Genomic DNA, 22,392 nt, shown 5'->3' on the forward strand with positions numbered 1-22,392 from the left:
CATAAGAGTGCCTCGAGCGATCCTTAAGGGAGCGCTTAATTTTATCCCCGCGCTGCTTGTACGCCGGGCATGACTTAAGAGCATGCGGAGGGCCCCCGCAGTAAATACACTTCTCAGTTTCTCCACCGCAAGCGTCATCCTCATGCTCTCCCTCGCATTTGCCGCACCGTTTTTTATTGCCACAATAAGTGGCTGTGTGGCCCAGTTGCTTGCAATTGCTGCAGTTCATTACCCGCGGTACAAACAGGCGAACGGGTAAGCGAACCCTATCCAGGAGGACATAGTTGGGAAGAGCAGACCCGGAGAAAGTCACCCGAATCGAGTCTGACGGAGAATAAGTTGTCTTATCATTTTCTGTTTTTGCGGAATACAATTGCTTGCATTCCAGAATTTTCACCTTTTGAAGTGAAGGGTCCTTAAAGCAGCCAACCCCGTACTTCAACAGGTCTTCGCACTTTAGACCCGGTTCGGCGACGACCCCATCGATCTCCACAACTCTACAAGGCACATACACCTTGAATTGCTTCGTAAAACGCTCGCTGCGAGCAATCTGGTTTGCCTGGTCGAGGTCATTTACTATAACGCGTATCTTATTAGCTCGAACACGTGTTATCTGAGCCACGGACGGGTAGTTGGCAGTCAGCTCCCGTGAGATTTCTAGAATATTGGGCGATTTCGTGTTGGGCCGGAAATACACCACCCAGGGTCCAGTCGAACTGGCTGGGTATGTTTTAATACGGGGAGGACTGGGGGAATCAGGGGAGGGAGTAATTTCGGGTTTATCCGGTATATCCATGGGAATATCATTCCCATCCAATGTTACTTCGCCCTCGGCCATTTAGGCACGAGGATAACACGTGGTGTAAACGAGAGATGAAACTTATATTCAGGGGAAAGGGCAGAAGTAGAGATCGATCGGGGAAAGGGAAATGAAAGAAAAAAAAATACTTAGCTTATATAGCGGCGATTCCGGCTATTCTGGTATTCACTTCACCAGCCTGGGCACCGGCGAACAAAGACTGCCTCGAACAATGGTTGACCTTCACTGACAATTTATTCTTGTTCACTTTATGCACAGCACCAGAAAACGAACTGCTTCGATCGAGAGCTCGGAGAGTTATGAAAATTAAAATATTGTTTAACACGTATAACTGACAAATTAACTAAAAAGGCAACTGAGCGACTTTATCTGAGTGATGCTAGAGGGTTTGTAATCACTACTGATAGCCAGAATAAAATACGAAAAAAATACGGAATCTTTCAGATTCACAAATCAAATGGACCAATTCTATATCGACAAAATCCCTTTCTTTTTAGCATGGATTACAATAACTTTATTGATCAGTAAATTGCATAAACTGCAAGGAAATAGCACAGAGCAATAATAATACCTGGGATGGGAGTAGCAAATAGAACTTCAATGGATTACTGCGGTGTTTGTTGATCAATACCGGCGCCAGCCAGACTCGAGTGTAGATCACGGAAGGGAAATCTAGAAAGTTAGTCAGCTGTTTTTTCTCACTAGAAGGGTTAGGTACTCAATTATTCTGATATTCAGGCATCCGAACTCGCTTCAGAATTTCCGGAATATCTGAACACTCGGTCATCATAGTATTCCCCATGTAGCATTTTTTGCCTTTCTCATATTAAGGTAGGTCGTGCAATCAAATGTCGAGTTTGTATACTATTAATACCTACCATTATATCCTGCCATCAAAAAATAACCATTATGCCAAATGATTTTATACCGACTGATTTCATGCCACATGACGATATCAAAATTTCATCAATTTAACTTATTGTATTTTATTTCAACATAGTTTCTTTGATATACAACCAACCTAGACAAAACACTTACATGACTAATGCTTATCCAATACCTTCTCTAACAGCTCGTTCATACTGCTCAGCAGCATTCTAGGATCCTCTACGAGCCCTGCACCGACCATGGCGTTGGAAAATAGCTGCTTAGCCAGTAGTTCGGCCAACTCTGGGTCTGACGATACCAATTTGTGTAGCTTTTTGATGATAGGGTGTCTGCAAAAAAAATTGCTACATGAGATTGTACTATAGTTGATTTGGTGGTACTTACTTAGCATTTACCTCCAATTGTGGTTGGAGGAGTGCATAGCGATTCTCTTCGCTCATGTTGTGACTCTGAGTTTTCACAAAGTGGCGTGCTGCAGCCATCTCCTCCACCGTTACCACGCAAGGATGGGAATCAAGTTTGTTGGTCGTTTTCACGTTAGCCACTTTCCCAGCTAATTTCTGCTTGATCCACGGAAGCAATTCATCCACCTGTGTTTTAAGTAGCGAACCCTCAATCATGTGATCCGAAGAATCATCCGATTTTTCTGAACGCCGCATTTCTTTCTCCACCGATACTAGATTCTTGCCGAGGAATTGACTTAGCTGCATCAAGACCAGTTCATCATAGGCTTCGTAACAAAAAAGAACTTCAATGCCCTTCTTCTTAAGTGATTCATAGTAAGGTGACGCTTCTGCGAGAATTCGATTCGGTGCAGCCAGATAGTAGATGTCTTTTTGTCCATCCTGCTGCTGATTGCAGTATTCTGGAAGGCTAACTTTCTTGTCAACCTCTTTGCTAGTCTCGAAACGGAGCAGTTTGGCAATTTCCTCTTTCTCCTGCGGTTCCGTACTTGTCACGATTCCTTCCTTTAGAAAAAGGCCGTAATCTTTGTAGAATTTATCATAGTTATCGGGTTCCTTCGTTGCTCGATCTTGCAAAAACCGTAGGACACGGTTCGTCAGCACTGTTCGCAGTTTGCGAATTAATGCACTATTTTGAAGCAGCTCTCGGCTAAGATTCAAAGGTATGTCTTCCGAATCGACGACTCCCTTGACAAAACGAAGCCACTTTGGCAGCAAATTCTCAGTTTTTGATTGGATAAGAACTTTTCGTGTGTACAGAGCTACTCCAATATCAGAATCGCGAGACATCTCGAATAGACCTGGTTTTCCTTCGGGAAAGTAAAGAAGTGCTCGAATGCTTAGCGGTACATCGGTTTTGTAGTGCAAAGTGAACCTTGGAGTGTCAAATGTGTTTCCCACAAACCGATAAAACTCGTTATGTTGATCCTGGGATACTTCTTTCGGCTCCATTAACCAAATCGGTTGAATCTGATTGGCTTGTTTACCGTTAAGATAAATCGGGCTACCAACAAAATTGCTATATTTTCTGATGACTTCCCGAATTCGATCCTCATCCGCAAACTCACGACAGTCAGCCTTCAGATGAATGACGACTTTGGTTCCTGGTTGCACATTTTCCGCCTCCTGAATTTCAAAGTTACCCGATCCATCTGAAGTCCACTTGTAACCCGGAGAATCAATCTTGGAAGATTTTGTGTAAACATCAACACGATCAGCCACCATAAATGCAGAATAGAAACCGACACCGAACTGTCCGATAATGTTTTGTGCATTTTCAGCGCTTGCTCCCTTTTCCTTAATCTGTTCCATAAAATGCTTCGATCCGGACCGAGCAATAGTTCCCAGATTAGAGATCAGTTCCTCTTTGGTCATTCCTATACCCGTATCTTGAAGAGTGAAAACACGTTCCTGTTTGTTGGTACCAATATGAATCTCAAGTGATCGATCCGGTTCGGAAAAGTTTTTCTCCCCTTCGCCAGCCGTATGGATAGAGTAGCGAAACTTTTCCAAGGCATCGCTTGCATTGGAAATGAGTTCCCGAACAAAAACTTCCTTATCAGAGTACAGTGACCTTGCCACGATGTCCAGCAGCATCCGTGTCTCAGCTTGGAATTCATGCGTATCACTGGGACCTACGGTTTTTTCCGAATCCCGAATAATCGAATGAAATCCACCGTTTTTTTCGGCCGCTTGAGTGCTCAGACAACAAATCGATGTTGCCTGGAATACTGGAGCTGAAAGTTGAGCAACATAAAGAATAGATTGCGTAAGAACCGCTGTTTCGCCGGGATGCGACGTCTCACGCGAATTAACTTACCATTGAGTACATATCCAGCGTTCAGCGCCCGGTTAGTAAAATTAATTCCACCGGTGACTAATCTTCGATTAGTCAGGGCAAGTTTGGATAATTTTTGAAGCTGCAAAATTCGAGATGCACTCATTTTTATCACGCGTGCTGCAGTACTAGTTATGCTACCTCGCCTCGTGTGTTTATGTTATGCTACGATGATGGTGCCTTTGGTTTTGACAGCTCTCTCCGTTACTCTCAGAGAGAAACTTGCACGTGAGACGTGAGAGAAAGAATTTAAAGATCCGAATGAATGATATTCACAACCGTGAGGTGGGTAATATGTAGTTCGGTTCCAGTAAATACAAATCAGCTGGTGGTTTATAGCTTTCGTACTAAATAAGGTAATAATTTTTGTTTATTACTTATAACTGAACCATTTATTTACCTTCAAATTAAATGAAATGTTCATCAATGACAGGCCCAAAAAGATGCTACTCCATTACATTCATCGACGTAGTTTTTCATCAACCAATCAGGTGGCATCTTTCGCAAGATGGTACCGCGGGCTGTGGCAACCAAAATTAGCAAATGAACCTCCGTACGATCATGTAACGCAAATCGGGGATCCTATTTTAAGGCAGAAAGCCGATTTAGTTCCACCGGAAGCTGTTACATCGCCCGAAGTTCGCTTGCTGGTGAAACTCATAGTGGATGTCATGCGGAAGTATGATTGCGTTGGGTTAGCTGCACCTCAGATAGGAATTTCCTTAAGAATTTTGGTGATGGAATTCAAAGAGAAGTTACGCGATGAATTCACCAGCATAGAGTATAAAAATAAGGAAATGGAAACGTTACCTCTAACGGTAGAATAAGCGTTAGAGAATGCATTCCTTACAAACAATAAACTATTTAACCCGTTTCAGGTTTTCATCAACCCCGAACTGAAAGTCACCAACTTCGAAAAAAAGGTCTTCCCCGAGGCATGCCAAAGCGTTCGAGGCTACAGTGGGGAAGTGTCCAGGTACTCAGAAATACTACTCCGTGGGCTTGATGAAAATGGAGTCAGTAAGGAACTCACTTTGAAAGGATGGAATGCACGAATTGCTCAGCACGAAATGGATCATTTGAATGGAATCATCTATACGGACATTATGAACCGACAGACTTTCGCATGCACATGCTGGCAAGCGGTTAACGCGCACCGTGGACGAGTGCGTATTGGTTTTCACAAGAAGTGATTTGTATACAGAACTACTAAGGAAAAAATATGTTGGTTATTTTAGAATGCTTTACGATGCACAAATGTTGAGAAAAAAACTGTATTAATGTCAATGTTAAACATCGGTGCTAAAAATATTCAAACTTCAATTGTCTTTTCCTTGGGTTTGGAAAGATTTAAGGTTCAACTGAGAAAGTTTCAAAAAACAATCTTTGAAAACGAAAAAAAAAGTTTTTTCTCTGCTCTACACAATCTTTATGAAAATAAATCAATGCGTTCAAGGCTTGTTAGAATACTACTGATTGATATGGTCGCTTTTCGAGGTTTTTTCAATTGAAGTTTATTTAATTTTTATTTGGCTTAACACAGCGACGAGCAAAAAATGTATTTTATTTTGAAAAACTGCACATACTTTAGGAAATATTTTTTAAAACGCCAAATTTGCAAAAAAAAGATTGTTTCTAGGAAACATGTTTTAAGCCAAGGGTAGATGCTCATGTAAAACACGTTGATTTATTTGAAAAGTCAATTTTTCCGTTGGTTAACGTCACTTTTTAAAATGCTTCAATGCGCAGAATAAAAACTTTTTGACAATGTATTTTAACAAATTCAATAGCTCCTAGCTACATTTTGGGTATTAAAATAGCCGAGCAAAACTATTTATTGAGACTCACAAACAAAACTGATTCTCAGAGCCGTAGCGTACGATTGGCCGGGTTGGCCATTTCCAAGGACGCCAACCTTAGGGGGCTCTGAAATCCTGATCTGCTTTATATAATAATTGAGGAAATATGTTCAAATAAGACAAACTAAATTTTTGTTCGAAAATCGAACTGAATAAAGCCAAACATAAAAGAAGCGCAAAACTGAGACTCCACCAAAGGTGCCAAAACAATACCCTACGGTCCTGTCAAAGGTTACTGATACGAGTTTTTAAAGGTACACCATTTTGTCCCGTCCAGTGCGATTGCCATTCAAAATGTTTGCTCGTTAGAGCAAAGGGTCCTTGAAGTATTCAATTCCGTGTTTCAGTCAATCCACGCATGACAAGCTCGAATCGGTGATGGCACCGTCGATGTCAACGTTGTGAGCGGGCATGCAGACACGGTTGTCCTTCATAAAAGGCTTGTAGCCATTAACGTGCTTCAATCAGAATAACAAAATTCTTTGCTTATCTGGACGAAATTTCGAGAAAACTGTCACGATGAGTATTGCTGAGTCAGTTCATTCGAAATCTTTAGAATATTTAGTGTGATCCAAGAGAAGATCAGAGTTCAACGTGTATGACTTAAACTGGAAGTTCGTGTTTGACACAAGGGGTAGAACACTGTAGAAATGTACATCCACTTTTCAACGAATTTGAAAAAAAGCATCTAATGTTCATTTTTGCATCGACTCTACACTCTCTCGCAGATAAGTTTGTTCAACAAATGCCTTACGCCGATCCACTTCATTCGGTGTTTTGTAAGATGTAGAGCTAGTTTCTAGCAGGGCTTTAACGTCCTACACGCAAGTGTGTCTAGTTATAAAATTTGATGGCTATTTTCCTTCCATACAAACTATTAGCATTCTAATATACAGTCTCTTGAATAGATGCAACCTCTATTACCTCCAAATACCTAGCGTCAATTGATTTCAAGGAAATATAGATTTGTTGATGAAATGAGCGACTGTCAAATACAAACGAACGTTGGTCGAATCTTTTGGAAATCGGGTTTTTCTGTATTTTTATCAGTTTCCCAGCATCAGAAGTAAATATACCGATTCTACGAATTGTTGTGTTATAGAAGTGGGTTGAATTCCCTAATAATCTATTGCCGAATCAATAAGCTGATCTACACATCCAGTTTTGCAGAAGGATGCTCTGTTTGTCTCTTTCAAGTACCTAGCGTCAACTTATTTCCCAAAGTCTTCCGAAAAAAATCTCCATCCATAACCCTTAAACACCTGACTTTGAATGACATTAGAGACAAATCTGCATCGAACCTATATTTAGAATTTTACAGAACTATAGTGTTTTCGGTGTTTTAGATTGATGGCATTACTTACCGATTAGATTGGTTAGACAAATGACGCAAAGGGCGCAGACTGAGACTCTGCCAAGGGTGCCAGAAGCCCACGCTACGGCTCTGCTGATTCAATTCATTTTATGGCTATATTGATATAATATATTGATAAAATATTGATAAAAAACTTAATTTCTTGCTTCAATATATTTATTTGGTATGTTTTCAGTATTGCTATATTAATCCCCAGAAGGTAAATGTGGATTAAACCAATTTTGCACAAAACCAAACTTAAATTAAGTTTGATTTTTATATTTCGTACCATAATGGTCATGGGTTGAGAGAGATGTAGGACCGTATGATTTAAAGAACTTCGCATTCATATCTATTGTAAAGGAACAATGCAAAATAGTCATATGTAGCGTATTTAAAAAAAAATGACTTAATTTTATGATGTTTCTTGAAAACTCGTCCGTCACCCCTCTCACGGTGTTCCTAAAACCGTTATTAACAAAAAAATGACCATAAATTTGTCATACGGCATTCGAAAGATACAGTATCCAAGCATCTTCTCAGTGAATTTCAAAATGATCCATCGAGGGATTCGAGAGAAATTGCAATTTGAAGTTTTATGACACGTTTCATAAGACTACCAGCAAACATCCACGGGTTTGGTCCTATCTCCAGGCCCGACGAGAGGGGGGGTCAGGGGGGGCAACTACCCTGGGGCCCGGGTCTGTTTTGGGGGCCCGCATTTTTAACTGAATTAAATTTATTTTAATTTAATTGATGAAGTTTATTGTTTCTGTCGACACTGCAAATATATTACAATCAACTACTTCAACTTTAGCGGCATTAATTGGGTTCGCAATAATACATCATTTCTGTACCCAGACTCATCACACTCATCAACTAACACGTGTATCACTCAGCTACTCGACGGTTACAGCACCGCGGGGCTAGTTCAACTATGTGACGTCACTAATGACAACAACTGTATTTTGGATCTTTGCTTTGGAAGCCAGGAGCTCTCCGATCACTTTTCCGTTTGTCGTGCTCCAGCTCCTCTCGTTAAACTATGCCAACACCACCCTGCTCTTCATTGTTTTCTCCGAAAATGTGTACCTTGTACATTCGAAGATACCACTGAGAAACTGACATATGCCTATCGCAAGACAGATTTTCGAGGAATGCACCTTTTCTTGTCTCGTATCAATTGGAATGAAATCTTGTCACAATCTGATGCAAACGCAGCGGCTGAAATTGTTTCGAACGTACTGATTTATGCTATCGATCAGTTTACTCCTAAAAAACTCAATCATGGCTGTGAATATCCTCCATGGTCGAATCGTACACTAAAAAAGTTTAAATTAGCCAAAAGGTCAGCTCTAAAAAAGTTTTCGAAATACCGAACCGATAGGCTAAAGAATCAGAATCTTTTTAAATCATTATTACAAGAGACTTAATAAGTCTCTCTTCAATTCCTACCTTCATCGTATTCAGAGCCACCTTCGTAACAATCCAAAAAAGTTTTGGAATTACGTTAATGAACAGAGGCGTGAGTCAGGTTTACCCACTTCTATGTCGCTGGGTGATTTAGAAGCGACTTCATTGCCGGACATCTGTGAGTAATTTCGCCAACAATTCAGCAGTGTTTTTACCAATGATACTCTTAATAATCAACAAGTCTCCGCAGCAGCCGACAACATTCCCCGTAGGACTAGTATTGGACCTCATTTCACGATATCTTCCGATATTGTACAAAAAGCTTGCACAAAACTCAAGTGTTCTAACACTCCTAGACCTGACGGAATCTCATCATCTATCATTAAAAAATGCTCGTCGTTGCTTTGCCTACCTCTGTCCGTCGTTTTCAATATATCGTTAAGTTCCGGAGTGTTTCCTACCATCTGGAAATCATCTTACGTTTTTCCGGTTTATAAAAAAGTATCCAAAAGCGAAGTTCCCAATTACCGAGGAATCGCATCTTTATGTGCACTATCGAAATTATTGGAGCTCATCGTTCTCGAGTTTTTGACACATTGTTGTTCTAGATACATCTCAGAAACTCAACACGGTTTCATTCCCAGGCGATCTACTTGCACTAATTTAGTAGCCTACACCTCATTTATCGCTCGCTCGCTACAGGATCGATTGCAGGCTGATGCAATATACACCGATCTGTCGGCCGCCTTCAATAAAATCAACCAATGGCTTCGATCTTACTTGTCAGGCCGTAAAATGTCTGTTAAAATCGGGAATCATTTATCCTCATCCTTCGACGTAACGTCCGGCGTACCTCAAGGCAGCCATATCGGTCCTTATATTTTCCTTCTATACATAAACGATCTGGATTCATTGATTAAGTGCTTCAAGGTGTCTTATGCCGATGATTATAAGTTATTCCATATAGTTAAAAGTTACTCTGATGCTTTGTTTTTGCAATCTCAGTTAGACATTTTCGCTAATTGGTGCATGACTAACAGGATGGTTTTGAATGCCTCGAAGTGTTCTGTGATTACGTTTGCACGAAAACGCTCCATCGTAACATTCGACTACACTATCTTGCAAAAAAAATTAAAAAGAGAAACTACAGTGAAAGATTTAGTGGTTCTTGTGGATTCAAAGCTTACATTTAAGGATCACATTGCTTTTATCTCGTCTAAGGCTTCGCGTAATCTAGGAGTTATTTTTAGGGTTACTAAGCATTTCACTAACGTACAGTGCTTAAAAACGTTGTACTGCTCGCTCGTTCGTTCCACACTGGAATACGCCGCCGTTGTCTGGGCTCCTTTCTACAAGAACAGCATTCAACGCATCGAGAGTATTGAGCGTAAATTTGTGCGTTTTGCGCTGCGCCACCTGCCTTGGAGCGATCCCTAAAATCTGCCCAGATACGAAGATCGTTGCAACCTCATTGGTCTTGAAACACTGTCTTTGCGCCGCAATGTGACCAAAGCGTCTTTTGTCTCTGATCTGTTATTGTCTCGCATTGACTGCCCTGATTTACTCCGTCTTCTCAACATTGATATTCGCCTCCGAAACCTTCGTTCCTACTCTTTTGTCCGTCTTCCAGTGTCTCGTACTAATTATGGCAAAAATGAACCCGTCAGCAGCATGTGTAGAGTGTTCAATCAATGTTACAATGTCTTTGACTTCAATTTGTCTCGCACTTCTTTAAAAAAATTGTTTTTGCGCACCCTTTCCCAAACCTGATAGTGTTAGCCAATTTTTTATGTTAATGTTAATACTTTACCTATGTAAGATAGAGTTTAAGAAGTGTTTATTTTAAGCAGTGTTTAGTGTTAGTCATTGTATCATTTGGTTTGTTTGTTAAATGTTGATACCTAAAAGATAGAGGTTTTGTGCCTACGGGAGAAGGAGCTTTTGAAAATCCACTCCCGCGGCTTTTTCCCTCTCAATAATAATAACTACGTTCCAATCGTTCCAATGGTTTTCTGAAGTACGTGAACGTAACCCAATTAGATTCATTCAACAGTGCAATAGAACCATTCTGGTTTCATTTATCGCAAGTGTTTGTCAAAGTGTACAGTATGAAGTTGTTTACAATTTATCATATTCTTAGCTAATGTTACTAATAAAAGTTGGATATTTTCGGAATGGAGTTGACGAGTAGATGACGAAAATCAATGAATGAAGCCACTTTGAAAACCAAGATGGCGAATTCCAGTTAAGACATCTCTATAACCTAAAATATTGACATTTTCGAAAAAGATAATCATAGAATTGATATAGGTATATTGATTTGTGATGCGGATGATATGATTATAGAAAACTTCTCTGAACCAGAAGACGCTATATTGGCCTTCAAAAGGGCATCGCTCATCTACTCGGCAAACCCGCTTAAAAATACCCTCATAGTTTATACAGATATTGTTTGAAATAGCTCCAAGGTACCATTTCTATCATCTACTCATTAAGCCCGTTTCAAAAATTCCCAAATTGTTAGGGTTATCGAGATTATTGTTCAATCGGAAGTCTCCATCCTGGATTTCAAAAAGGTGCCAAATATTCATTTTCATCATGTACTTGTCAAGCCCGTTCCGGAAATACCCATATTGTTAGGGTTATCTATAATGTTGCTCAACCAACGAATTTTGATAAGAATGTGAAGCGATTTTATGATCTAAATCCCAAAAAACGAACTAATTCAATTTACGAACCCTTGGCTTGGTCCGTAAATAGAGATTCCAGTGTACACATTTGATGCAGAAAAATGTGGGAATTGAACTAGATACTTATTCTACCTATTAGTATTCACCAAAAGTTGAAACTCTTTCTCTCACAACTCTCTGTCTCAGTCTTTCTAACAGCAGACTTCGCTGTTGGATCCCATTCATCGCATTCGGAATGTTTTCTCTCTGAATGTTGGCGCAAATGTAACAACTGATTCCAAAACCGATTTTACCATCTTCAGAAACCAATAAAGAAAATTCGTTCAGGTCATAGTGACAACTGCAATAGCTGCATCCAGTGCCTCAAAATCATCAACATGTACCAACAATAAGAAACAAGGCAGCATCAGTGGTGCGAAATTTTACATTCAGTTGCCTATTTCTGATTAATTTGCTGAATTTAATATTCAGTTTCAATGCTTCCCTCATTCATTCACTTCCAAACTGACTGAAATTTTATGCAGAATCGAATGGTTGAGTGCAGAGGAAATATAAATTCACTCACAAACCAAAGCATTCATTTGTTATTATGTGGACAGTTTGAAAGCAGAAGTTCTTTTACATTTTCGAGCATAACTGAACTGCATAATCTATATCTGGTGCACTTTTGCTTGATGATCTCAGAGCGGACGGACGAGGAAAACAAACAAACCTTCGATTCATCGCGGCGGGAATAAATAGAATTTTATTTCTTTTTCAAGCTCACGAAGGGATGTCAATTTTTCTAAGCTCGGATTCTGAGCAGCATTAACGATGGTAGCATTAACGTGCGTCAAGGGAGTATGAACGATGGCGATATGGACTGTATGGCAAAAAAGGTTTCCAATTGCAATGGCAAATCGGACGCAAGTCATTCTAATCGCCAGCCACAAACAAATATTCCTTTATTATTTTTATTTTTTTCATCTATTACTTATTTAAAATACTGACGACTCTGGTAAGCTAACGCATTGAATCGTATCAAATAAACAATTTTCATAAAAAATAGTTTAATTGAAACGGTTGCATTTGTATAGTTCCTCTAATCGATGTTGAAATAAGAAGTCATATATGGTACGGCCCGTCAGTACTTCGAACCCCGGGGCCCGGCGCGGCTCTCGACGGCCCTGCCTATCTCTACAAACAATTTTTTTTGTCTACTTATTTAGTACATGGCATTCGAAAGATATAGTAATCAAGTATATCTCCTGCAAGTTTGAAAATATTTCATTGACGGAATCAAACTTTATAACGGTTTGGATGTGGTATGCGATCATAGATGGGTTTTCTACCAGACTTCAAGCGTGAATACATGTTTGCCCATTGACTATTTAGATCGTTTATACGTGTCGCGGTTTTTAAACGAAAACCTGACCATTTAATTACATAAATATAATGTACAAAAGGTGTTATTTATATGGTGCACTGAAAAAATATGAAAATAGGGTTGTCTACCAAACGTTAAGTATAATGTGAAAACTAAAAAAATGAATAAAAGTTGGAATGTTTACTTCAAAAGGCCATATCTCAATGGTTTGTTGACCGATTCTAATTATTTTTTTCATTATTGAACAGGTAAACGTTTCATTGTTAATTTACATTAAGAAGAATATAAAACAGAGTCATCTACATCAATAAATAGGCGATATAGTTGATCTCAACTATATGTATTATCATTATTTAGTAAATATTTTTGTTTTAAAAATAGCTGCCTATCCATTTTTATATACTAGTTGATTGCAATTGCTGTATTAACATCTGAATGTCAAATTCTCATGATAAGTTCAATTCGACAATAAAACTGACAATAGTTAGAGATATGAGCAGATGAACTTGTACTAATAACATCCCCTTTGACCAGTTTTAACATCTGTCAACCCAACCAGCGATTGTACAAAATTTCCAACAAAAACCGTATCATAACATAAATTGATTTGAATCAGTAAATACCTTAATATTTTTTAAATTTATGCTTTTATTTTTCCATGATTTGTAGTTTGCGTTCGTTGCATTCAACTAATGTATAGGTCATCGTTTTGAATACAAAGATATTCACTAAATAGTGATAATACATATAATTGAGGATAATTATGTTGTCTATTGTTTGAAGTAGGCAACTCTATTTTATATTCTTCTTAATGAAAATTAACGATGAAACGTCTACTTGTTCAATAATGAAAAAATAATTAGAATCGGTCAACAAACCATTGAGATATGGCCTTTTGAAGTAAACATTTCAACTTTTATCCATTTTTTTTTAATTTACTCATTATATTAAACGTTTGGTAGACAACCCTATTTTCATATTTTTTCAGTGCACCATATAAATAACACCTTTTGTACATTATATTTATGTAATTGAATGGTCAGGTTTTCCTTTAAAAACCGCGACACGTATAAACGATCTAAATAGTCAATGGACAAACATGGATTCACGCTTGAAGTCTGGTAGAAAACCCATCTATGACCGCATACCACATCCAAACCGTTATAAATTTTGATTCCGTCAATGAAATATTTTCAAACTTGCAGGAGATATACTTGATTACTATATCTTTCGAATGCCATGTACTAAATAAGTAGACAAAAAAATTTTTGTTTGTAGAGATAGGACCAAACCCGTGGGTGTTTGCTGGTAGCCTTATGAAACGTGTCATAAAACTTCAAATTGCAATTTCTCTCGAATCCCTCGATGGATCATTTTGAAATTCACTGAGAAGATGCTTGGATACTGTATCTTTCGAATGCCGTATGACAAATTTATGGTCATTTTTTTGATAATAACGGTTTTAGGAACACCGTGCTCTGGGATACAGGATGTACCCCACGGGAATTCGGATTAATTCCGAAATCGGTCACAGAAAATGGACCAAATTCCAAATCTTTGAGAGCCGAATTCACACAAATCGGTCAAAAACTGACGACATGAATCAGGAATCAGAATATATTGGCTCAAATGGCACGTTCCCCGTACATAGTCGACATAGAAGACATGAGAGCAAAATTAAAATAATTTCTGAAAAACTATAAGCTGCTACTCACAGTAATGAGGTTAATAGGATTTCAAATTTTGTGAAGTTTACTTACTCTACGAAGTGTGTTTCATTTTTATATCGTTGCTGATATACTGGTATGAATTAGGTATATCAACTAGTTTTCTAGAATTTATTAATTCCAGGAAGTTTGTCATGATTTTTGTAATTTCGTAATTGTCTGATCATCATCTTGTATACTTGAGATTACATCATGATATTTTATTATTGATCTTACCATCGGATTTCTCACACGGACTAATGTATTCATGATTTAAGGATCTTAATGGCGACTTTCGTAATTTCCATTTGCATTATTATGGTATTGTATTTCATTCGATTTTCATATGGAGTAACGAGGTAGTAGGAACTGGATCAAGAAAGTGTAATCAATAAATAGTTCACGATGCAAAAATCGATTAATAATTATAATATTCTGAATTCTGTGAAAATGTGGAAAGCAAATTGCATACTACGATATATGAACTATATCATGCAACAAATTTGATAATTTAATGAAGTATTTCACGAGAACGAATGGTAAACCGTAACTAATATACTATGAATCAGAAACTAGTTCCCCGGCCAAGAGAAGATCCATAAATCCGGTGAGTTTCGTGAAAAAGTTCAAATGAAAATATCAATCCGATGAACGAAAATGCGTAATATATTAACTACATGAGGAAAGTGAAATCGTTCGGTGATTTTTTGGTTCTGTGAACTATTCCACGAATCTGTACATGAGAATGTGATCAATACACTATGGATCAGGAGCTAGTTTACGGAGTAAAATTAGATCCATGAATAATATTACGTATTTTGTGCCATAGTTCACGTGAAATTCACGGGCAACTAATCGCTCAGTTGCTTTCGTTATGAACAAGATGGTTAAACTTGTCCACAACCATGTAAAATAGAACAATGAAATAGAAAAGAATGAAAGCAATGAAATTGAAGCACAGATAAGTATTCGAGAGCGAATCAGTTATAAGCAGGCTCATATGGATATGATCGAAAGGAAATGTGAAGAATCCTTTGCCTTCTGCTGGTAGGAGTTGGGAGTTCCACCCAAGTCTACTGCAAAGTCGTTGATAGAACATAGCTCATTATCATGTTTTACCGCCCACGCTGGCTTGGTTATATATACAATTCAAGAACCAGTACCCGAAGCCATCACTCTTAAAAATAATGAATTTTACATGTGGCGTATACCTTATTTCACATAAATATTTTGGGACTGAAATAAAAATGCGACCTAATTTTATGTTTCTTTTCGTGTATCTAAATAAATACATAATACTACATTGAGAATTATGTTGCATAACCCACATTTACACCACAATCTGAAGTATACTTTATGACTCTAAATTTAGGTGAGTAAAATTGTAAAACATTCTGCGCAAAAGTGAACTCTGTGATTTGTATGGCGTAAATATACATGCTTTTTGCTTTAGGTGGCAGCATCAGGCTAACCGCCTTTAGTCTTATTTTAGTCTGTAGTTGTTCGTCCTGGTAATAATTTCTTGAAAAAAGGTGGATATTCAAAACAAAATTTGCAAATTTGTGTGCGGGAATGCAATTGCGTTCCAAAAACGAATTCATCGCAGTCTTAAACTAATCAAGTGCGCGTTTGAATGTGAAGTGACATTGAAATCCTTCTTTGCTCATCGTAAGTACCTCAGGCACCGCCATTGTGGAAAAGCAAATGAACAACGTTATCAATGCACAATGCTCGGTAGTGCTGTTGAAACAACGGAATTTGAAATATTTACAAAACATGCTACGCAACACATATCTACCGGAAATCCAATTTTTTACCCCCTTAAATGTAGAACCGGAAAGCCTTTCGCTACAGTTTCAGAATCCACAATATGTATTTTCTAGAAAAGTCCCTAGAAAAAAATGTTTGGAAGCCTGTTTATAAAACTAATCGCACAAAACCGCACGTAATCGAAACCGTTGTACAAGAAATTGTATCTGCATTGGAAGAAGTCATAGTCACTCAAAGTAAGTTCTGGCAAATTAAATGTTCATCAGTCGCCGATGCTTGGAATCTATCAAAGGGTGCAATAAATGAGTTGATTCGTACAATTAATTCAGAGAGTGTTCTTGATCAAATGTTCGGTTCTGGTGGCGCTTTTCATTCTACATGAAAGCATCTTTGGTTAAACCTTATGACAAGCATCTTTGGTTAAACCTTATGACAATATAACAAAGAATTTAATTCCTATGTGCTTTTAGAAACTAACTGTGGGTAGAAACTAAAAAAATGCTTACGCTCAATTTGCATTCCAGTCGTGATTTCGCCCTTCAGCAACCACCATTGCGAAAGGGCTAAACCGTGTACACAATTTTCAGAAGGGCGCGGTAAATGGGCTAAACTGATTTTGTCTTGCTGGGTAGGGCTGGGTAAATGGGCGAGCTTGACAGTATACTTTTTAATAGGGCTCAGCAAATGGGCGCATATAAACCCAATGCAAATGAAAGGGCGCGTGCATCTTTTCTCCGAATTTCATGAAAATATCGAAATATTCGAATGTTTATGTACAATAACTATAGAGTAGACATGATCATAGTAGATATTGCTTATCATTTATATAATATAACTGCCATTTAAAGAATAATTTTGTGAATAATAGCCATATGCCCCGTTTCTGCCTAAAAATGTAAGTTTAGCCTTTATATTCCATATGAGAAGAAGGGCCTAAGTCGAAATCTCGAAGAAAATGCATGTTTCGCCGTTTTGTTTTCTTTAATTATAAATCGAATTAAAAACCATTTTAACTAATTTTCACCTCAATCTTGTAGTATTTTTGTCGCATAATGTCATAATAGCGAAAACGCTGTTTGTTTACATTTGCGATTTAAGCCCTAATGAAAGATCTATGTCGAATTCTGGATAATTTTTCGATGAAAGAATTCATTGGAAAGTTTTTAATATTACATCTACAATGACAACATCTCCAAGTGGAAATTTGTGTCATATTCTTACTTTTACATCATCTCATGTAAAGTATCATTTTGGGTTTTTATTGTCATGTAAATTTTAGGACAGACGTAAATTTATATCAATCGGGCCGCTCCCTTTATGTGCATCCTAGTAGATTTTAATTTACATGATTTTTTCTAAGAGTGCAGATTGTATCCATACATAATATTTTTTCTTCCCCGTCATCTGTTGAACGCGTTACCTTAGAACTCGAAGCACCTCTGTTTCAACTACACGTACACAAGGTTTAGCATCTGTGCAAGAAGTTGATCACGAAACCGTTCCGCATCGTAAAGAATATCTGCTCTAAGCTGGTCATTTCGGAGAGTGCACGGAACAAGAAGTCGAAATTCGCTAAATGATTCTTTATTTGGCAAGCAATCTGTGGATGTGGAAATACGGATCTTTATCAGATTTGAGCCCGTTAACGGTCGGATCAGGACTACTACAAAACAAATTATCTTTTTTGTGCCAAAAGAGATCAATCCGCGCTTCGCTCTATCGTAGTATTTTGGATCTAAATAAAGGTTTGATAACCTAAAAAATGATTGAAAAACCGCTGTAGGTGCGTTAATCTTGGCCTGGCAAAAAACCTTACCTAATGGAGACAGGGAAGAGTTGATCTTCTATTTAACCAGCTAACGAAACAAATTGCATTGGTACACATGGACTCTTCAACTATCTCATTGGCAGGCAGTGATACCAAAAAGGCAATTAAAAACAAACTTATTTTGTTACTGTTATATATTTTCCGTGATAATTACTGTTAAACATAGTGATACAATTTGTTTTTATCAATTACGCCTTTGTATGTTATACTCTAATAAGCATCATCAGTTGATTTCTGTTTATCCTCTATTCTTTTTTAAGTTGTTAATATTTAAACAAATGATTTCGTTTAAATTACTTTCAATTAACAGTTTAAACTATACATAATCGTCCTACTTGTGTATTCTCGCTTGTTCTAGGAAAAACAAAGGAAAGCTAGTGAATAGGACAGTTTTTTGGACTTAAAACAAATCGAGTCAATTTATGAAAGACAGGGTGTCACAAAGAGGAAAAAGCGAATTTCGACTATTGTTTTTCCGTTTTGATTATTGTTTTGCTTCCGTTGACGAACATTTCAAATCCCCAATGTTGCACTTTGTTGGCTTGTGTTACTTTTTCTTTTCTCTGTTTTACGTACAAAATACTTCAATTTCTCTCAACGTTTATTTTTAGTTCCTAGCAAGCAACTGGCATTTCTTGCCTCCTGACATTCGACTGTTGCATTTTTGCTGCCGTTCTGTTTTCCTGATTGTGGTTTGTCTGCTGTTTTAAAATTAATGAGGTAGTTATTTGTTCAAAATGTTTTGCGTCTGGGTGTTTTTGAATAAGTATAATTGTGTGTAAAATGCTTATAACTTTCTGTTTTTCTTTGTTTTAATGGTTGTTTTTGTGTTCTTGTTTGCGAATGTGTTAAGTTAACTTTCCAAAGCGTGGTCCACTTTTACTTTTCTTTTACTTGACCCCTTCTCACACTCAAGATCACTCTTTCGCGCGGATTCTCAATACTTTCGGAATGATTTTCTTCAAAAAAACTAAAGAAGAGTTTAATTATATTTTAACTCAAATTCGTAATAAAATACAAATCATTTCAGAGAAATGCTAAGTTAATCTATTGAGGAGCGATATTAGAATTACGATCCAATATGTACTACACGATATGGCAAGATTTTAGTTGCCATACTATTTCTGTTCACTTTTCTAAGCCTTATGTATCAAACAACACGTACTACGACGAAAGTTTCATTCTTATGCTTAGACCCTTCCGATCGGCAGGTCGAGTTCCCATCTGATGTCAAATGGGCTATTTACAAAGACTCTTGTTATCTTGGCGATGGGAACACAGATGATAAGAAATTCAAATACATTAAGCTATATAACTTTCTTTTACATTTGCCATAATCCTTTAATTTCCACATGGTGTAGTGATTTATCTAGTTCCACCGAAAATTGGTATACCGTAGAAGTTTTACTTGCGATTTCATTTCTTTCATCCATTCCTCGCAATTTCTAATATCGGTAATCGCAATTAAAATCGGATTGAATTTGAGAATAATTAACACTAAGTACGATTTGATAAGTGGGTATTATAAGATTTTACTCAAAATGAGTTTTTACATCATTGCCGGTTAAATGACAAAAGAAATCTACACTGAATTTACTTATATTTCAAAGATTCTTTACTGAATCCGGTCACTCCCAACCAATATTCCCATCACGCGATGTTTCACTAATCTTCTGATCACCCGTATACCGTCCTGATAAACGATATTAAAACCAATACCAACTATGACTATATTATATACACTTCTCTGACACTTCGCTTACGTCGTCATTTGTAGATACAATTCCAGATTTATGTCCAAACATCGGACATAAAGTAGGCACTGTTCAACTGTTACTTTGTCGTTTTTTTTAAATCGCTTAGAAATCTTTCTCCCTGCACTAAATAGTCTCCATAAAATTCATAAGAACTCGTGTATCTTTTAAATATTATGAAAAATATCTTGATTGGTAGTCAATCCTATCGATATATTCTTGTACATGTGCGCGTCGTCGTCTATGTTTGTCGATTCAAGATTTATTCGCCCTTATCTGAAATGTATAAATATCGACAAAACCTCAATTCTATTTTATGTTTAAGGTTATGTCTTCTGAGACAATACTATCCTGTACTTCAGCTTTGTTTTCTCTTCACACCCATACACTTCTGTAAGTATTCATAGGCATATTCTTGTTGATTAAGTCATTCTTCTCTGTTTAATAGTTATTGAATCACCTCTTTGTGTTATTACTACGCATTCAACAGAGATGAACTGTATTTTACCCTTGATAATTGTATGCTTTTCCAGAAAAAATTACATTATGTAAGTATTAATTTTTGTTTGCTATATGCTAAGCAGTGCTAGCTAGTGTGACATAACCATGAAGATTTCAAATTGACAAATGTACATATTTAAAACTGTATCGCTCAACTAAATGTTTTAGTATAAAGCAGACATATTTAGAACCGTGAAACATGAGCAGAAAGCTAATTATCTATGATAAATAATCAATAAACCAATGAAAAATGTTCGTGAGTTTCACAGAAAAACAAGACCGTTTTCTGTGCCATTTTCCCTAAACAAATTCGCATTCGCAAATAGAAAACGATTCACCCATTCATACGAGCATCAACATGCCACAGACAAACAGACGTAATGGTATACTAGCGACATCTGTTGAACACGTTGCATAAAATATTATTCGTGCAACGATGACAAATATATTGCTTGTGGCACTAAAAACTGGACTCTAACCGCACTGCGCACTTACTATTCTTCTAATAAATTCTTCTCATAGACTGGTTAATTCGACTAGTCTGTCTTTGAAAGTACCATCTCTATCACTAGAAATACATACGTTTTGACAAATTCGCAGTTTTCGGTAGCAGTTTGATCACTCGCACTTTGAAAGTGCGGAGTCCAGGTTGGTGGGAAGTGCGGCATATCTTTCAAAATAAGTTCTAGCTACAATGCCAACACCGCTTGTCAGATGCAGGATACTAAATAAAAAATGGAATAGAGCAAAAGGCTTTATTTATAGGTGATTTCGCGTGAACTGATCAAGCCACGTGTAATCGATCTTCGCGGATTTGAACCAATTTTGGAGGAATTGTTCATCTAAGGCCAATATATCAAAATCTAAATTTTTGTGCCAATTGAACCACCCCTCGGGTCATGTCTAGAAAAAATATTAGTTTTTAGTGGCAGTGCTGCCAACTATGCCATTTTTCCAGTTAAAAAATTAATGTTATTGAGCTAAACCTAACCATTATTTCACTAAAATGTTTAGTTCATGCGAATCGAGTACTGATACGCAACGCGATGCACTACTAGGCGCCATGCAAAACTGACTCAGACATCACTTCGTTAAAAGATTAATGACTTCTTTTAACAAAGCCGAATTGACTAGCAGTTTTCGGCAAAGTTATAGATATTTAAATTATCTTTCTTATTTTCACCTACAGTGGTAATATGATGTAAGCCGTGCCACCTAGCGGCGAAAATGCAGGATAGTGGGTTTTCTCTACGTAAATTATCGAAAAATCCCATACAAACTTCACGCACATAGGTCCGGTAGCTAAATTTATTTGCTTCAAATTTGGTGCAAGTTCTCCTGGTGGGACTAGGAATCGACTCAGGGGTGGGCCGATTTTGTTTTCAAATATTCATTATTTTTCTGTGCAGTCTACTGTATTACTTACATAAATGAAAGAAGGATTTTCAGAAATCAAGTTATGTGTGCCATGATTGGTCATCGGTCATCGCTAATCGAAAGTATTCATCACTATTTGAATGGGTGTGCTGCTGCTCAAGCTAGAAAATAATGGGAAATTAATTAACATTTAACAAGCATTAACGGAAAATAAGCACCAATGATTCTTTACAAGTAGATTTTGTTAGTCCTGAGAAGGACTGTTTTGGCAACTTTGGGGACGCGTGAATTTACCTCTTGCCGGCGGTGAGTTTCTTCGGAGCAGCTTTCTTGGCAGGTACGGCGGGCCATTTTGGCTTAAAGGTCTTCGGCTTGTTGGCTGCAAACGTCGATGGTTTGGTTGCCATCTGTTTAGTGTCAGCTGCTAAAGCCTTTGCAGGTGCAGCTTTGGACTTATAGGCCAGTTTCATAGCGACAGCCTTGGGATTTTTGGCTTTCTCACCATCCCCACAACCACCAGCATTTTTCTTCTTCTCTCCGGCGGTAATCGATTTCTTCGGTTTCTTTCGGTCTTCTTTAACAACAGAATGGCCTGGGATATTGGGCAACAAACCACCCTGGGAACGCCGGAGAGCAATTTGTCCAGCACTTCGTTATTTCGAATGGGCAACTGAAGATAACATAACAGAGGATGTTCGTGATCTTCTTGTTATCACGGGCAACGTTTACTACCAGCTCCAATACTTTGGCGGCAAGATGTTCCAT

At 37.7% G+C, this 22,392-nt stretch overlaps 3 protein-coding genes across 3 annotated transcripts; 1 reads left to right on the forward strand and 2 right to left on the reverse strand.

Annotated features, from left to right (window-relative positions):
- Positions 1 to 1,790: 1,790 nt before the first annotated feature.
- LOC131690711 (heat shock protein 75 kDa, mitochondrial) lies at positions 1,791 to 4,179 on the reverse strand. The gene is made up of 3 exons (XM_058976655.1): positions 3,992 to 4,179; positions 2,093 to 3,908; positions 1,791 to 2,037 (listed from the first exon to the last, which is right to left on the reverse strand). The coding sequence occupies exons 1-3, from the start codon at positions 4,113 to 4,115 to the stop codon at positions 1,863 to 1,865; spliced, it is 2,115 nt and encodes a 704-aa protein (XP_058832638.1). The 5' UTR covers positions 4,116 to 4,179; the 3' UTR covers positions 1,791 to 1,862.
- Positions 4,180 to 4,269: 90 nt separating this feature from the next.
- Positions 4,270 to 5,991, forward strand: LOC131689706 (peptide deformylase, mitochondrial-like). Its single transcript, XM_058974974.1, has 3 exons — positions 4,270 to 4,365; positions 4,443 to 4,827; positions 4,888 to 5,991. Exons 2-3 carry the CDS (start codon positions 4,453 to 4,455, stop codon positions 5,200 to 5,202), a joined length of 690 nt encoding a protein of 229 aa, XP_058830957.1. The 5' UTR covers positions 4,270 to 4,365; positions 4,443 to 4,452; the 3' UTR covers positions 5,203 to 5,991.
- A 15,748-nt stretch (positions 5,992 to 21,739) lies between these two features.
- LOC131687262 (uncharacterized) lies at positions 21,740 to 22,392 on the reverse strand. Its single transcript, XM_058971334.1, has 3 exons — positions 22,309 to 22,392; positions 21,922 to 22,244; positions 21,740 to 21,788 (listed from the first exon to the last, which is right to left on the reverse strand). The coding sequence occupies exons 1-3, from the start codon at positions 22,390 to 22,392 to the stop codon at positions 21,740 to 21,742; spliced, it is 456 nt and encodes a 151-aa protein (XP_058827317.1).

This window comes from Topomyia yanbarensis, chromosome 3 (genome assembly GCF_030247195.1).
Source record: "Topomyia yanbarensis strain Yona2022 chromosome 3, ASM3024719v1, whole genome shotgun sequence".
Classification (NCBI taxonomy): Eukaryota; Metazoa; Arthropoda; class Insecta; order Diptera; family Culicidae; genus Topomyia; species Topomyia yanbarensis.

What these genes read in the sequence shown, in the direction of transcription:
- LOC131690711 (XM_058976655.1), bottom strand. Translation starts at nt 4,115, where the DNA reads ATGAGTGCATCTCGAATTTTGCAGCTTCAAAAATTATCCAAACTTGCC. An exon ending in CGCTGGATATGTACTCAATG is followed by an intron (nt 3,909 to 3,991) that starts GTAAGTTAATTC and finishes CTCAACTTTCAG; the next exon opens with CTCCAGTATTCCAGGCAACA. An exon ending in CAATTGGAGGTAAATGCTAA is followed by an intron (nt 2,038 to 2,092) that starts GTAAGTACCACC and finishes TTTTTTTTGCAG; the next exon opens with ACACCCTATCATCAAAAAGC.
- LOC131689706 (XM_058974974.1), top strand. Translation starts at nt 4,453, where the DNA reads ATGCTACTCCATTACATTCATCGACGTAGTTTTTCATCAACCAATCAG. An exon ending in TGGAAACGTTACCTCTAACG is followed by an intron (nt 4,828 to 4,887) that starts GTAGAATAAGCG and finishes AACCCGTTTCAG; the next exon opens with GTTTTCATCAACCCCGAACT.
- LOC131687262 (XM_058971334.1), bottom strand. Translation starts at nt 22,392, where the DNA reads ATGGAACATCTTGCCGCCAAAGTATTGGAGCTGGTAGTAAACGTTGCC. An exon ending in TCACGAACATCCTCTGTTAT is followed by an intron (nt 22,245 to 22,308) that starts GTTATCTTCAGT and finishes CGGCGTTCCCAG; the next exon opens with GGTGGTTTGTTGCCCAATAT. An exon ending in AAACTCACCGCCGGCAAGAG is followed by an intron (nt 21,789 to 21,921) that starts GTAAATTCACGC and finishes ATTATTTTCTAG; the next exon opens with CTTGAGCAGCAGCACACCCA.